Source organism: Odontomachus brunneus, unplaced genomic scaffold (assembly GCF_010583005.1).
Source record: "Odontomachus brunneus isolate Ranch 3 - 2012 unplaced genomic scaffold, Obru_v1 Obru_scaffold_142, whole genome shotgun sequence".
Classification (NCBI taxonomy): Eukaryota; Metazoa; Arthropoda; class Insecta; order Hymenoptera; family Formicidae; genus Odontomachus; species Odontomachus brunneus.
The window spans coordinates 237,255-251,992 of NW_022639592.1; the positions used below are offsets into that span (position 1 = coordinate 237,255).

General features: G+C 34.9%; 2 protein-coding genes and 1 long non-coding RNA gene across 16 annotated transcripts in view; 2 read left to right on the forward strand and 1 right to left on the reverse strand.

Annotated features, from left to right (window-relative positions):
* Positions 1-1,118: 1,118 nt before the first annotated feature.
* LOC116850293 (protein Malvolio) lies at positions 1,119-6,984 on the reverse strand. 7 transcript variants are annotated; one of them, XR_004379305.1, is made up of 14 exons: positions 6,290-6,503; positions 6,025-6,147; positions 5,665-5,891; positions 5,069-5,207; positions 4,802-4,963; positions 4,544-4,702; positions 4,416-4,466; positions 3,950-4,338; positions 3,655-3,865; positions 3,404-3,474; positions 3,083-3,240; positions 2,194-2,355; positions 1,856-1,903; positions 1,119-1,742 (listed from the first exon to the last, which is right to left on the reverse strand). XR_004379305.1 is itself a non-coding variant. In XM_032828395.1 (12 exons), the coding sequence occupies exons 1-11, from the start codon at positions 6,461-6,463 to the stop codon at positions 1,885-1,887; spliced, it is 1,725 nt and encodes a 574-aa protein (XP_032684286.1). In that variant the 5' UTR covers positions 6,464-6,503; the 3' UTR covers positions 1,119-1,742; positions 1,856-1,884. The 7 variants fall into 7 exon arrangements, 3 of the variants coding, with proteins under 3 accessions (XP_032684286.1, XP_032684283.1, XP_032684284.1); XR_004379303.1 differs by lacking the exon at positions 3,083-3,240; XR_004379304.1 differs by lacking the exons at positions 1,856-1,903; positions 3,083-3,240.
* On the forward strand, positions 6,490-10,017 carry LOC116850295. Its single transcript, XR_004379307.1, has 3 exons — positions 6,490-6,630; positions 6,798-7,114; positions 7,415-10,017. It is a non-coding gene; the product is annotated as an uncharacterized LOC116850295 (long non-coding RNA).
* A 2,484-nt stretch (positions 10,018-12,501) lies between these two features.
* The window catches only part of LOC116850294 (lipoma-preferred partner homolog), a 12,310-nt gene continuing 10,073 nt past the window's right edge, over positions 12,502-14,738 (forward strand). For all 8 annotated transcript variants that reach the window (XM_032828397.1, XM_032828400.1, XM_032828396.1 and 5 more), the window contains exon 1: positions 12,502-12,681. The gene's annotated coding sequence lies outside the window, so the exon portion shown is untranslated. The remainder of the gene's footprint in view (positions 12,682-14,738) is intronic.

A 14,738-nucleotide genomic window follows, 5' to 3' on the forward strand; every position in this document is an offset into this window, starting at 1 on the left:
GCTGAAATACTCGATATAATAATTTAAGTTGCTTAAACTAATTATTGTCTTCTACATTTTAATTTTAAAAGAGCTATTTTACGATAATCGAGAAATTTCATATTTTTAAGCTAACGAATGTTATTCCTTGATGCAAAGAGGATCATTCGTGAGTTTGCAATTGTATTTTCTTTTTAAGAAATCTATCATGTGATATTGTAAATCTTTCTGTATTAGTATTATATCAGTTGCGTTGTAAGCACATCTTGATCTCATTTTTATTGAAATGAGTATTCGCTGTCATTCCTATGTGGACCGCAGTGTGTGTGCTTATCTTTACATAAGGACAATTTGTTAAAATTCTAACAGAAATAAGTCCGACCATTGAGATAATAACGATTTATACCGTGCGCGATTACTTAAAATATAAATAAATCTCTGATACACGAATTAAACACACGGCAAATTTTAAGACTATTGAGAAAGAGACAGATATTCAGATACTTTTATAAAGAGAAAACGTACAATATGAGAATATATGTATTGCTATTTGTAATAACGCGTTATATTGCGCAACTTAAAAGTGTACAAGTATGTTATGTAATAAATATTCGGTTTAATGTAATTCAATGTTGCAAAATGTAGTGTGCGATAAGCGAATTTCTCAACAGATGTTTCCAAGAAACAACTTACGAAAATTTCTTTTCTACAGAGACGATCTCCGTAGAGATCTCAACGAGAATTGTATATTTTAATTACTGTAACTGTACTGTAACCATTATGATACATGTGATACTGCTGTAATTGTCTAGTCATGACGACGAGCTTGAACATCAAGCTTTTCTTTACATAACACAATAATAACATGCAAAAGAGCTAATGTGTAACACTGCCCGTAAAGCAAACATTTAGTTGCAAAAATTCGACCATAGAAATTCGATAGTAATGGCGATCGAAATTATGAGATATATTCGTAAGATTATATTTTTTTATCTTTAATATTGATTGAATCTGTAAATGCAGTTATACACGTGAATATGTTCCTATTTTAAAATTAGTCGTCGTTTTATAACTGAACGCGCCTGTCGAATTATTTTTAAGATAATTGTAAATATCAAGGAGAAAAATATAAATCTCACTAAGAAAAAGAATTTTCGTGGTATATTTAAGGTCTTATAAATAGTTATACAATTGACGATGAAACGCTTCGTCGCGCTAATTGTCGTTGAAACAATTGGAAAACAGATATTATATTTATTTTATAGATCACAATATAAATATTTGTCCTAAAATAGTATTTAAATTATTTTTAATATAATTTTCATGTTTTTTTTTTTTCTTAAATAGTTACGTGTGAAAATTATATTACTCTAAAATAAAGAACTAAATATAGTTCGCAAGAAACATAAATATGTATCTGGATTTGTCAATAACACAATATTGTTACGATGTATGCATATAAATATACTTCAAATTCACTGTAAAATAAGTGTCTGAATTATCTAGAATCCTGCTTTCGTATTTAGGAAATAGTCTGCTCGAAACGCGTGTATTCAATGACGGAATGTTACATTGATATCGTAAGATGCTATCAGTTACTTCCAATACAGTTGACTATAATTGAAGAGATATGTTGATTATCGCGTACACTTGCCACTCATCGCTTACGCATTCATTAAGCTGGTCACTAACAATTTTAATATTCTGGTATAGATGTAAAACTGCCACCAAAACTTTCCTGAATGGTAAATGCTGGATTTGTTCTGCAATATATTCAATGTATTTATATATACTGTCAACATGTGTTAATCGAATGTTGAACTAGATTTCTACTAATATCAAAACAATGAAAAAGATCATAACATGATGTTCTTACCTTCGTTACGATATCGAGATAATGTGGAGTCAGTGTCGTGAGCCCAGACTTTTTGTGTGTTAATAATTTGCATGCAATGAAGATAATGCTAGTTAATCACTTATCGTATGTAAACTCTTTTGAGACAAGCATAAGTGAGAAACAATCAATAGGAACAATCAGTGAGAAATAATCAACAGGAACCGCTAGTGATCGATAGATAATGAACAAATGATATTCCGCACGAGATACCGTTCAATAATGATGATAAAACATGTAGTGAAGCATCATTATTCATTTCTTGTATAATGAAGAAATATACTTCTGACGATCGAGATAATAACTGTGATGGCACATACCATGGGACATCATGCTGACGTCACGAGTTGTTACAAACACATTTCCAACGTGACATTGTTTTCGCACATTTTCGTTGAAACACAAAGATCGTATTCACCTCGTACATTTAATTGCATTACTCCCACTAAGCGTTTAACGAGGTTTCTGACGTATTGTGGAAACTATGAATGAAGAAAATTCAGTCTGAATCATACACATGAGCGTGTACAAAAAAAGGAGCTAATTTTATAATATATAATATATTCTAAATTATCCATCTCTGTTAAAAAAGAACTTTATACGGATTGGTAATTAATATAGTGTTTCTTGTTAGTAAATAACTAAGTATATATCTATAAGAACCCTTAAAAATAAATTCCCACTTATTATCGCAAGTAAAAATATTCCTTATGGTTTGCGCCATGATGTGAAAACAAAAATTTTGTTTGATATTATGTACTCAATACTAAAGCGCATGCATAATCAATGCATCAGTTAGAAAGTGAACTTTCATCACAGTGTTCTAACAAAAGAGGAATACGGATGGTAACGCAAGAATACGTTTATGCAAGTGCATTACTCAATTTAAATAGGTCATAATTTTTTCATGCATCTGGCCAGACAAGTTTTAATCCATTCTACCATTGGTAGGATAAACGGAGTCAATTATCTGTGTTAGTTCGACACACAAAGCACATGTTGCAAATTTCATATTTCCAATCATTCCCATGTTCACCATACATATACACAAGTCTTAGGAGAATATTTAGTTGTGTATCTTACGAAGCACTCGGTTACATATGTTATCATTTGAATGTGACGCCAACACTGCATCTTATCACTTCGAGATAACGTATTTTGCACTACGTGTCCCATCATGCTTTGTTAGCTTTGTTAATATGAACTCACATATGCAAGGTAATTATTGAGTTTCCTAAAATATTTTTATCATCGCATGATTCATGTCGAGTGCACGCCGAGTCATGTAACACGTAAAATGCGCGTACGTAGACACCAAGTAGCTCTTTCTATAAAATCACGCTTCACTCGCACCGAAGGTCTCGTATCTATACACATACAATTAGTATACATAGAAAAGCGTATTGATCATCACCTTGCTTAATAATGTCCCGGTTAACATATTTTGCCACAACACATACGAACACGTGATTAGTGATTACTCGGCGAGACAATGGTTCAATATATGAATATTGCAAGAATTCTTTTTACCTGGCGTAAACAGCAGGGTTCGATATACCGAGTGTTGTGCTTACGGGCGTACCGATGTACTTGGTAACGAACTGAAACAGTTAAGTAGGTACAAAGATTTATCTTTGGCAATTCAGTCGTCAGTCAAGCTTCTGTAATAACCAATGCGGCAATCAAGATATTGATATCAAAATAAATAAGACATGCGCAGCACACACACACACACACACACGCGCGCGCGCGCGAACACGCGCATACACACACATACTTACCCAATGATTACCAAGAGACGTTGCACCCATGCTCACAGCCATGTGAATAGCCAAGTAAGCGCAGAAAATAAGATATAAAATCGCATATATAGACATGCCGAGATACACGGGCCAAGTGTGAGGCAAGTCTTCTTGGACGGTTTGCGCCACAAAGTATATGTTTATCGCTATCACTAGGACCGACAATGCAGTCGACACGATCTTGTTGATTCTGCAACGCAGACGGTACGTACATATCATGAGGGGCAGACTCGGATAAATATGAGCAAAGAAGATGAAGAGACTATTTACGTACATTCCGTTGCGGAATTCACCCATGATTTGGGCACTGCTTGTAAACGCGATCGTTGGCAAGGTGGCGAACGGCAATTGCAAGCTCATAATTGCGTTCAAGACATCGTTCATGCTGCTCAGGTTGTTCATGTCGGTAAAGATCGCTACGAGAAACGTGGGTACTATGGCGATCGTTCGAGTGAAGAGCACTCGCTTCCAGCGGGCCCATTGCAAATTTAGGAAGCCCTCCATCGCGAACTGGCCAGCATAAGTGCCAGTCATCGTGGATGATTGACCAGCGGCTAAAATACCGACGGCCCATATATACATCGCGGCCGCGCCGAAGGAGCAGCCGAGAAAGATTCCGCCCTTGTAGAGATCGGCATTCAGCGTCTCGTTTTTCGCAAGATTCTATCAGCGGGTATGTTCAAGAGAAATATGATAGACATTTAGTGAAACGAGCTTATAAACATTTAGTGGGAGCTTACCTCGAAAGTGTGTATGCCAAGGGTATAATTATTTGCTTTACAAATATCGTACTGTAAAGTAGAATGGATATTCATGTGACTAGAGCATTTAAACAATTATCTGTAATTATTTTTAGTGTTACACTCACGACTTGGTTGTTCGTCTGACCAAAGAGACCATGTGCGAATACAGCGACGACGAACACGTTAATTACAAACGAGACAAACAATGCGATACTGGCTTCGATAAAATAATACATATTAGCATCCTTGATTTTCGCGGGTTGTCTGCGATCAATATCTCTTGACTGCAAAATAGAAAAATATCTCGTTATATACATATATCATCGAAAAGTTAAGAATATTCGTTATTTTAATTAGTATATATTTAACAGCAATACATCTACCTTAACTAAGGCACTGTGAAGATACAAGTTGTGTGGCATAATGACCGCACCGACGATTCCCACAGCTTGAAGTAACACCTTGTTATCGTAACTTATTCCGCCATACCATGGAGCAAACATACCTCTCATAACGTCTAATTGAGGAGGTTTAGAGACGACATACTGAAAAATCGAAAATCAACTTTAACACAACGATGTCAGACTTGTGGATTCAAGTCATGCATTCGCGAGTAATGCGATCGACGAAATATTCTCGAAGCGATTTACCTCGTAGCCGAAGGTAACAGCCATGACTGAGATTAGAAAAGCGAAAAAGAGCTCTAGTTTTCTTAGGCCATACTTATCCAAGAATAAAAATGTAAACGTATCAACTACTGTAATAAGTACGCCACCCCATATAGGAATTCTGAAACGTAAATTACTGTGTGACTAAACACTCTTGTCATTATTTTTCCTTTATTACAAACATTCCATGTGTATTTACGCACGCTATCTACGGTTCCGTGACCGTGAAAGAAAAGAAAAAAAGAGATAGAAACAATAACAAGCAAATAAGGATAACAATTCTTGCATAGAGTAACGATTTACGAATATACGCATATGTATGGTATGTATGTGTAAACATAAATTATATAATCTTATTTCACATATACTATATAAAACATCAGCTTATTCTCAGTGTATAATGTATATAGTTGGAAAAATTGTCACGATATACTAGCTACTAATTTTCTCGACTATTAGAAGAATTAGTAACGTGAATCTCGACATTTTAAGTGTTCCAGATTTTCCCGGAGATATCTTATGTACATTAACGTATGTTTAAGAATGACAAATATTTAGCAATCGTATCAGACACTTACGCTTGATTAGATAAAAGGGAAAGGGCAATAGCCGTTCCTATTACTTCTTGCATATCGCTACCGATAATTGCTATTTCGATCATAATCCACAAAATGAGTCTAGGTACTTTTTTATATTGTCTGTAACACATTTCTGCTAGATGTAAGCCAGTCACTACGCCGAGGCGTGCACTGAGCCTTTGCATAACGAGACCTAGGATAGTAGCACTTAGTAGCACCCATAATAACTGAAAGCGAACACGTCAACAGAGGATGTCATTACAAAAAGATAATCTAGAACGTTCCACATAGTAATAATAATAAAATAAATGGAAGCACACTGCGCCGCAGCACATTTGTGAGTTAAAATCAGAGGCATACCCTGTATTTCGCCACTACTCCGGACTGCAAGTCCGACTCTATATTGCCAGGATCTAGATAAGCTATGGACATTAAAAATCCAGGTCCTGTAAAAGCCCATAGTTTCCTAAAACTGAATCCTTCCTGTAAAAGAATTTCCGATCATTAGGGAGCTATTACAAAGTTACTAAGATAAGTGATATTGAATCTGCATACAAATACGAAAAAATCTATAAGCAATAATACGTTATTGTCGGCTATATACAAAAGCGCAAGATCAGCTTACCCTCTTTGTCTCTGGCACCTGCACTTTCTCGTCGGCAAAGTAAGTTTGATTATTTGGCGACAACGAAGTGTTCTCGGTGGCTTTAGTAATCTCCGACTCGTGCATACGCTGATGTGACACTGTTGTGACAGCGGCGGCATCGCCGTTGGATCTCACGTCGTAACTACTCTGCATGATGTACCAATGCGTTGCTCTAGAGAAGACACTTCGATAACAGCAGCATAAACAGATCAACGTTCTTCAAGTCCTACTCGTTTAACTCCAAAGTCAGAGTGATGTAACTGAGTGACATAAAAAGCACGTGATATTGATGTAACGAGTGGCCCAGAGAAAGAAAAAAGGTAAAGTTAGATAATCGTTCAAGAAACGCGATGATGCTCAAACTGACCTTGATAAAATAACAATTTGAAGAACTAGATCGGATTTGTTGTTGATACAACGGTAAACTAACAGCATGATCGAAGGCGCGGATCATTAGATCGCAGATCGATTCTAAATTGCGTTGCAGAGTATTGAAAGAGGGAATCCAGAAAGAACACTTACTTGAGGACAAAAGAAGAAATACAGAAATCAACGAAGCAGAAGAATTCGTGCACTATTAGTAGAAGTCACGTCCGCTTCAGTGTCATTGATATCACCCACACGCTGCAATCATTGATCGTGGATCATTCGCGCGACTGCCACGACCAGCTGCGACGCAGCGAAAACAGACGGCTGAATCTACTGTTCGTTACGCACTGGCCAGTTTATGAATGCCACTGGATGCCGTTGAACATTGTCGAACTTGGCCAACAGACCCGAGGAGAGGGGTCGACGATCAGGGACGTAAGTACTTCAAACCCTGAGGAAGAGGAAATGATATTTTGTTAGAGTACAAAAATTTTAACAGGAGAATACAATGTTACTACGCGATTTTCTGCTTCGAATTTCGTTTGTGAAAAGTCTTCTATTTTCATTCGCCAGTTAACCAAAAGACAAAAACATCGGATCTGGATATTTTCACTAAAAGGTCGATGATAGGTCAACTGAAGAATTTGCGATGATAATAAGATCTAATTTGTTAGCTTTTGTAAAAAGCTACTACATAAAAACAAAAATGTTCTTATACTATTTTTTATCCTACAGATTCAGTTACTTCACTGCTTAGCATTGCTTAAACCAGTAATAACCGAGAAGGCGTTACAGAACTGCGAGGCGTGTAGATGCGCGAAAAATTCTGCGAGGACGTGCTGCAAATTACGTGCCGTAATTTACAACGAGCGGCCGCGACACTATCCTGGGAGTTCCCGCGTTTATCTGTGATGGCATAACTGCGCGAAATAAACGTATCCTCCATGAACTGAACGCATCTCTCGAGCATAAATCTCTCGTAACTTTATGATTCCATAATATAAAATCTTAATAGCACAGTCGTCATACGTGTCTAGTAATACGTGTATAATCGAAGGAATGATACGATTAACGGGTGAACTGGGTTAATGCTATAATATTGATAGAGAGTGATGCTTCTAAGTATACAGGACAGAAAGAGCAAACCGGTTATGATCTGTATCTCTATCTAATAATGACAGGTTCATAAATAATAACTTTTTAATCATATTATGTCTACTGCAAATAGCTTCCAACAAGTAGCAGTGAAAGTAACACACTCGCCTATCTTTTATTACTTATAAATTTTAATAGGCAATGATAACAATCGAGTTGCCTTTTGGCAGTCTGAGAAAATTTATTTTCTAATAAAAGAACTCTTATTGGACAAGATGGATAGGTTCTGAAATTTACAAAAAAAGTCAGACAAATTTTCGACCATGAGTGTACATATCCGCAAGCAAGAAAAAGGCAGAGAACTCGGAGAAAATGCTCTAAGGGATTTTTCTCGAAATTTTTCTTCTATGTTCTATGATAATTCCTTCAAGAATATTATAGCTTAGGCTTTATTGTTACGTCTCGGCAAAGTACATTTTTTTTAATCGTCTTATTGTCAACAAATATAAGCGATAACGCAACTCCATAAGAAACGAAACCCAAATACACTGGCCAAAAGCGGCATATTATGAAAACATATATGCCAAAGATGACGAGATGACACCATGTTTAAAAATCAGACGCTTGGCAATCGGCACGTAACTTAATATCTACAAGTAGTTTGATCGTCGACGATTAGATACTCGAAACGACAAAAATATTCATTCTTCTGGCATATCACACTACTTGATCACACACGATCACTATGTTTTAATAAAATGTTAATAAAAATAGTTTATCATGCCACTACAAGATGAGTCATCACGTAAAAACAATTTTAAATTCAAGTAGAATATATGGACAGTGTTTTAATCAAATACTGTCCGATCACGCGAATAGAAAAGAAAAAACGTGCAATTATTTAATGATATCAAATTCAGATAGATCAAACCTAAACTTTGAATACTATAAAACAATGGAAAATTGCAAATATAAGATGACGGATCTTCGTGAAGAAATAATAATAAAGCATAAAGTGAGGACGACGGAATATTAGCCAGTTATCTTACGTTTGCACGCCGGAAAATAAAGGAGAAATATGAATCATCGTCATTAAATAATCAACCATGCAACACCGGAAGGCTTTAAATTTGATATAATGCTAATAGAGGAAACCACAAGAAATGAACAGGAATGGGATGTCGTTGTTTTTACGAAATTCACATAAAATTATTAATAGTCGTTTTCGAAAATTGCATTGATCAGATAAAGGAGAATTATCATAATTTTGACATAATAACAACTTAAGGTAAGCATTAGGTTAATGAGAGAATTTATTTCCTTCTCTCTAGTATAAAGTTTGATCACGGAATGCAAAAAGTATTCAGATAAAAATTTTAATTTCTTTTTATTATTTGTTTTATTTTTAATTAATTTCAACGCCTCACTCTTTGACGTAATTCCTCATTTATTCGTAAGCTAATATCAAATGTAATCTATCTACGTTACGTAGGGAAAATTATAACTTGTGACACTCGTGACTCAACTTTTGTATAAACCCGCACAAGGAAAAGTCAAACACGACATTCAGAAGACATGAGCAATAGATTCCATTTCCTCGTTCTATTAGTTATGATGCAAGCGATACTTCTCCTTTTTTTATAAAACAGTAACTCGAGAGGAAACATTTGAATAGAAAAATATTTCACTGAGTTATCGTGTCTTTTTTCTTGTTTCTAATGCGTCGCAATTTCTAATAATGCGACACTGCGAGCTTATTCAGCTCTTATACGTAAATTCCTCTTTGAAACACAGATGTAAAAACCAGACGTCTCGTTTCCACAAATCAAAATAATCGAAAGATTACGAACGTACAAGATATAACTGCATGAGTCACTTATCATGGAAAATATTTAATCAATTTAGAGAACATGACACTATACTACTCTTTTACTCTTCAAAATCTTGAGACTTGTATTAAATATTAAGTGAATATAAAATGACTTCAATTAATAAAACTGATAATGTAGATAAGCATTGGTCTTATCATTTAATTATTACGTCAAATATACAGATTTCGCGATAATCGCGCATCAGATTACGAATCTTTGATATCTTAAAAAGTGCATCATACATCGAATATCTGTAATTATATATTATTAAGTAGATTAGATCTAATCTACGCTAAGATGGAAACGTGTCATCTAGCATGCGAGATTATTTTTGTCCGATTCAATCAATCAGTCGAAGTATCAGTCGTCATTCCCGATAATAATAATTTTCCCTCACATTCTCGTACATTCTTTAGTGAGTGAGATAGTGAGTTCTAATATAATAATCAAAGGATCACATATACAATGTTTCTTTTTCCAGTTACTAAATTAATATACATAAATTAATATCGTATATACGTATATATATTTTTTATTATTAACTTTAAATTTTATAAGCATTTTTAGAACTATATTAACTATAAAAAAAATATGACATGAAGGATAAATGCATACAATCCCATTACAATGAGGAACTACATGTATTTTCCCTATCATGTCATATTATTTTACAGTTTAAAAATTCTCATCAAATTTAAAGTTACTAAATGAGTTTAGAAAAGAGTGAGAACTTACTATTGATAATTTACCAAAATATTTCCAAAATTAGAACTATAACAAAATGTAATATGAAGGAAAGATCTACACAATCCCATTATAATGATACTGCATCTTCTCCATCTCGTCATGTTGTTTTACAGTTCTAAGAATTCACCAAATTTAAAGTTGGTAAATGAGTAGTTTACAAAAAAATGAGAACTCACTATTAATAATTTATCCAAATATTTTCAAAATTAGAACTATAACAAAATGTAACATAAAGGAGAGATCCATATAATCATTATACTGCATGTATCTTCCTTATTGTATATTTTCCTACAGTTCTAAAAATTCTCATTAAATTTAAAATTGCTAAAGTAGTTTACAAAAGGGTGAAAACTCACTATCGATAATTTATCCAAATATTTCCAAAATTAGAATTATGACAAAATATAATATGAAGGAAAGATCTATATAATCCCATTATAATGGCATTTATCTTCCCTATTGTATATTTTTCTACACAGTTTTAAAAATTCTCATCAAATTTAAAATTGCTAAATGAATAGTTTACAAGGTAATTATTAAGTTTACAGACCTCACCTCTGATTTTGATGAAAATATATTCTATCGACATGTTTTTTAAAGGCAAACAATTTTTCTATTAGGAAAAATTGTCGCTCTCTATTGTAAAGCGAAATATTAATTGACAAAGTTGATCACTGTTAAGGTTAGGAAAAGTGTCACACTGACGACAAACAGCGCATGTATGGCTTCGTAGTCACATGTACATATAAAACAAAGAATTTGTAAAGGATGAACTGGAGGTTCAGGGAGCAAAGCTCCTGGTTAGGGGTTTTGCTAATCTTTTCGGTATTAACAATTTTTAGTATATTGTAGACTCATTTACTTAGTAAGGTGAAGATTTAATAAATATATTCATAGAAATGTAAGCAATGTATTATAAGTACATACATATTTCACATTTGCATACTTTTGCATGTTGCTACAGAGAATATATCTATTAAATATTTGCCTTACTAAATAAATGAATCTACAATATATTAAAAATCGTATATATTAATACCGAAAAGATTAGCAAGACCTCTACGCAAAGGAAAATGTTCTACTAAATCATTGCCTTGCTAAATATATGAGTCTACTATATACTAAAATGGACGCTGAAAAGATTAGCAAGATCCCTATGCAAGGTAGAACATATGAATTGCAACATATGCAAAAACAACATATGCTTAACACACTATGTGAGGTGCATTTTTCTTTTTTTTTTAGAATATTATTTTTATCAAATCGGGGGGACAAAGTCCCCCGAACCCCTCCCAGGGGGCTTCTCCCCCTGGACCCTCAGTTCATCCTTTGCAAATGTATTCTTTGTATTTGTATGCACATCCCAGACAGCACAAATGTCTAAAATCGAGTCATAAGACATCTTTAGGACGTCTTTAAGACATCTTTAAGACAAATCCTTATAAACTTGTCTTAAAGATGTCTTAAAAATATCTTAAAGACGTCTTATGATCCGATTTTGGACATTGTGTTGTCTGGGATGTGACTACGAAGCACATACATTGTCGTCGGTGTGACAGTTTTCCTAACCTTAACATTGATCAACTTTGTCAATTAATATCTCGCTTCACAGTAGAGAGCGACAATTTTTCCTAATAGAAAAGTTGTTTGCCTTTAAAAAACACGTCGATTGAGTATATTTTCATCAAAATTGGAAGTGAGGTCTATAAACTTAATAATTACCGGGGTTAGAATCACGGTTACAATCGTTATACGTCATGGACTTTACCCATGCAGGCACGCACATTCTCCTACACGATAGATTAGTCGCCCCTGCCGTTTTCTCTCTTCATTCCGGCTGCCCTGCTCCAATCGTCCAAACTGATCCAAAAGTCGTCGCTGACTCCACAGCAGGTACGTGTTTGCAGTACAGAGTGACGCGTATCCGCGCAGCGTGCGTGTCGCGGCAGTACTTTCAGATGATTCAGGTGGATTCGGGCCGTGGGAGTCATGGATGAGAGTGCACGGTGCATCGCGTCGAGCGCAGTCGGTGCAAATTGATCGCACTCGCTGGTACCGCACTCATTCCATCAAATCGTCGCATAGTTTGCGCGCGAGGGTGTGGTGACACATCTGGAGGAACATGAAATATTAGAGATCCCGTTGTGTGTAAACAAGAAAGCTCGCGGAGTGATCCCGTGCGCGTTCACGCCCTGGTCAACGGAGCACAACTTGAAAACGACGAAAAAAGTGCGACCGGATACTGTGGAATATATAATCGCGCAAAGATAAAAATATACAAATTGCAGGGTACGTACCTTCGGAGAAACTATATTGTTATGTAATCATGTGTGTATGAATGTACGCTCTGTTCCGATAAAAGATAAGCGTAATCGAGCAAGTTTTGTGCTATAACGACGATTTCAGTGACGACGTCTTGCGTGAGTCATATATTACGCTCACGTCTCCCAACAACATTTTGCTGCTCTTTTGTTCAATTTCTTCTCCTTCGTTTCTAAATGTTGAGTTTCTTCTTCAATTTCAAATGCAGCGAAGAAGTAGTATTTTGAGACCAGGAAAAATAGAACGATTTATTTTTCAGTCCTACGATGTTCCATAGCATCGCTGCTCCTTTTGACGATACTACTTTTTAAATAAAATAAATACGGGATAGTTCGATAGCAGCATGGTGAAGATGTGTAAAGGGACGTCTACATTGGAAGTAAATAGCAAGAAGTAGGAAGTAAGAGTTTGACCAACCACAGTCGAATGTGAGAAAAATAATCAATTATGATTGGTCAATTTCTTATTCTTACTTCCTACTTCTTACTGCTTACTTCCAATGTAGACGTCCCTAAACCCTAAATTACTTTAGTCATGAGTCCGTTCCCTTTGATTATACTTTCTACACTTTCGATTCTTTCTTCGAAGCACGATTGTAGGGCGCGGTCCAGTAACCGCTAAAAATGCCGCTATAAAAGTTTCTCTTTCTTGTTCTATTTCTCGGATTCGAATGAAGAAAGAGAAAGAAGTAAAAACGTTACAAAGCATTTGTAGCTTACTGGACCGTACCCGTTTCATTGAAAGTACATAAAGTGTAACTTTCGTCAAAACGAATAGATGTCGTTGCCATTACGCGTTTTGTAGAGATCTACCCAAATAGAACAACGTCATCTTTAAGTATTCTATTCTACTATGCAAAATTATGTCAGGATAACTTTATTTTCGGTAAAAAAAAGTTAGGTTTCTGTTTACTGAAAAGATTATCTAATGTTCGCCCGAAAAATAACTTTTAATATCCAAAAAGATATCATTTAGGTATAAATTTACGAAATACTAAAAGATAACTAATAAGTATCAATTTTTATGTTATCTAAATAATAATCAGCACACTAGTGTATAGTATGGATCAATTAACTGACATTTAATGGATGTGGGATAGAACAATACCATTAGATATTGATAACCCAGATAGCCAAACCTGTGCGAGCAGATTTTACGCAGAGTCTGTCAACAGTATCTGTTGACAGAATGGCAACAGACTGCACACAGAAACTGTTTTAGCAGTCTCTGACGACAGATTGGTGACAGACTGCGCGCAGAGCCTGTCGACAGATTCTGACGACAGACTGACGGCAGATTGCGCGCAGATTCTGTTTCCTAGATAGGCTATTTAATTCTATTAAGAGCCATATGTACGTTATTAAATGGGGCAGTTTCACATACACACTATGCTACAGAGAAGTCAAGATAATTATATTGTGCAATAATTGTACACATATACACAATAAAAAACAATGTTTATATTTTAAAATTGTATTACACATTTTTTATAAAAAAACAACAATAATAGAGAAATAACGAGTACAAGTATAGAATAGTACAACGGTTAAATGGCCATTTAAAGGCGTACACATGTCATTCCTGGTAAAAATTGTTCTCATAATTTTTCATACAATTTCTCATCTTATTATTTTTTTAAATATTGTTATGTCATTAAATCCGACTTCACCGTCATGCAATAAATATTGAAGGCAGCAGCACCGAATAAAATATTAGTCTCGCTATGTAAATAACTTTTACAGAATTTTTTTGATGGTTTATTTAAAAATATATCATGCTTCGATTTTGATAAAACTTAATACAATCTGACCGGGACGACCGACCAAATTAATTCGCACATGTAAAAGTACAGTATTTTATTAACATGATAGAAAAATGTCATTATCTGCTGTTTTATTGCAGTAATTTTCTATACATTCCTTGGTAGAAAATTAATTTCGAATTATCGTACCAGTCTTTCTTACATTATTTATACGCTAAACGGTTTCGTCTATATTTTGCGGCTTAAAAGGCGAACAAACTAT

Excerpts from the sequence above, each read along its gene's own strand:
- LOC116850293 (XM_032828392.1), bottom strand. The coding sequence starts at position 6,463 with ATGCAGAGTAGTTACGACGTGAGATCCAACGGCGATGCCGCCGCTGTC. Across the intron at positions 4,467-4,543 it reads GTCAGACGAACAACCAAGTC|TACGATATTTGTAAAGCAAA; the intron begins GTGAGTGTAACA and ends TCTACTTTACAG. Across the intron at positions 3,866-3,949 it reads GGTGAATTCCGCAACGGAAT|AATCAACAAGATCGTGTCGA; the intron begins GTACGTAAATAG and ends TCTGCGTTGCAG.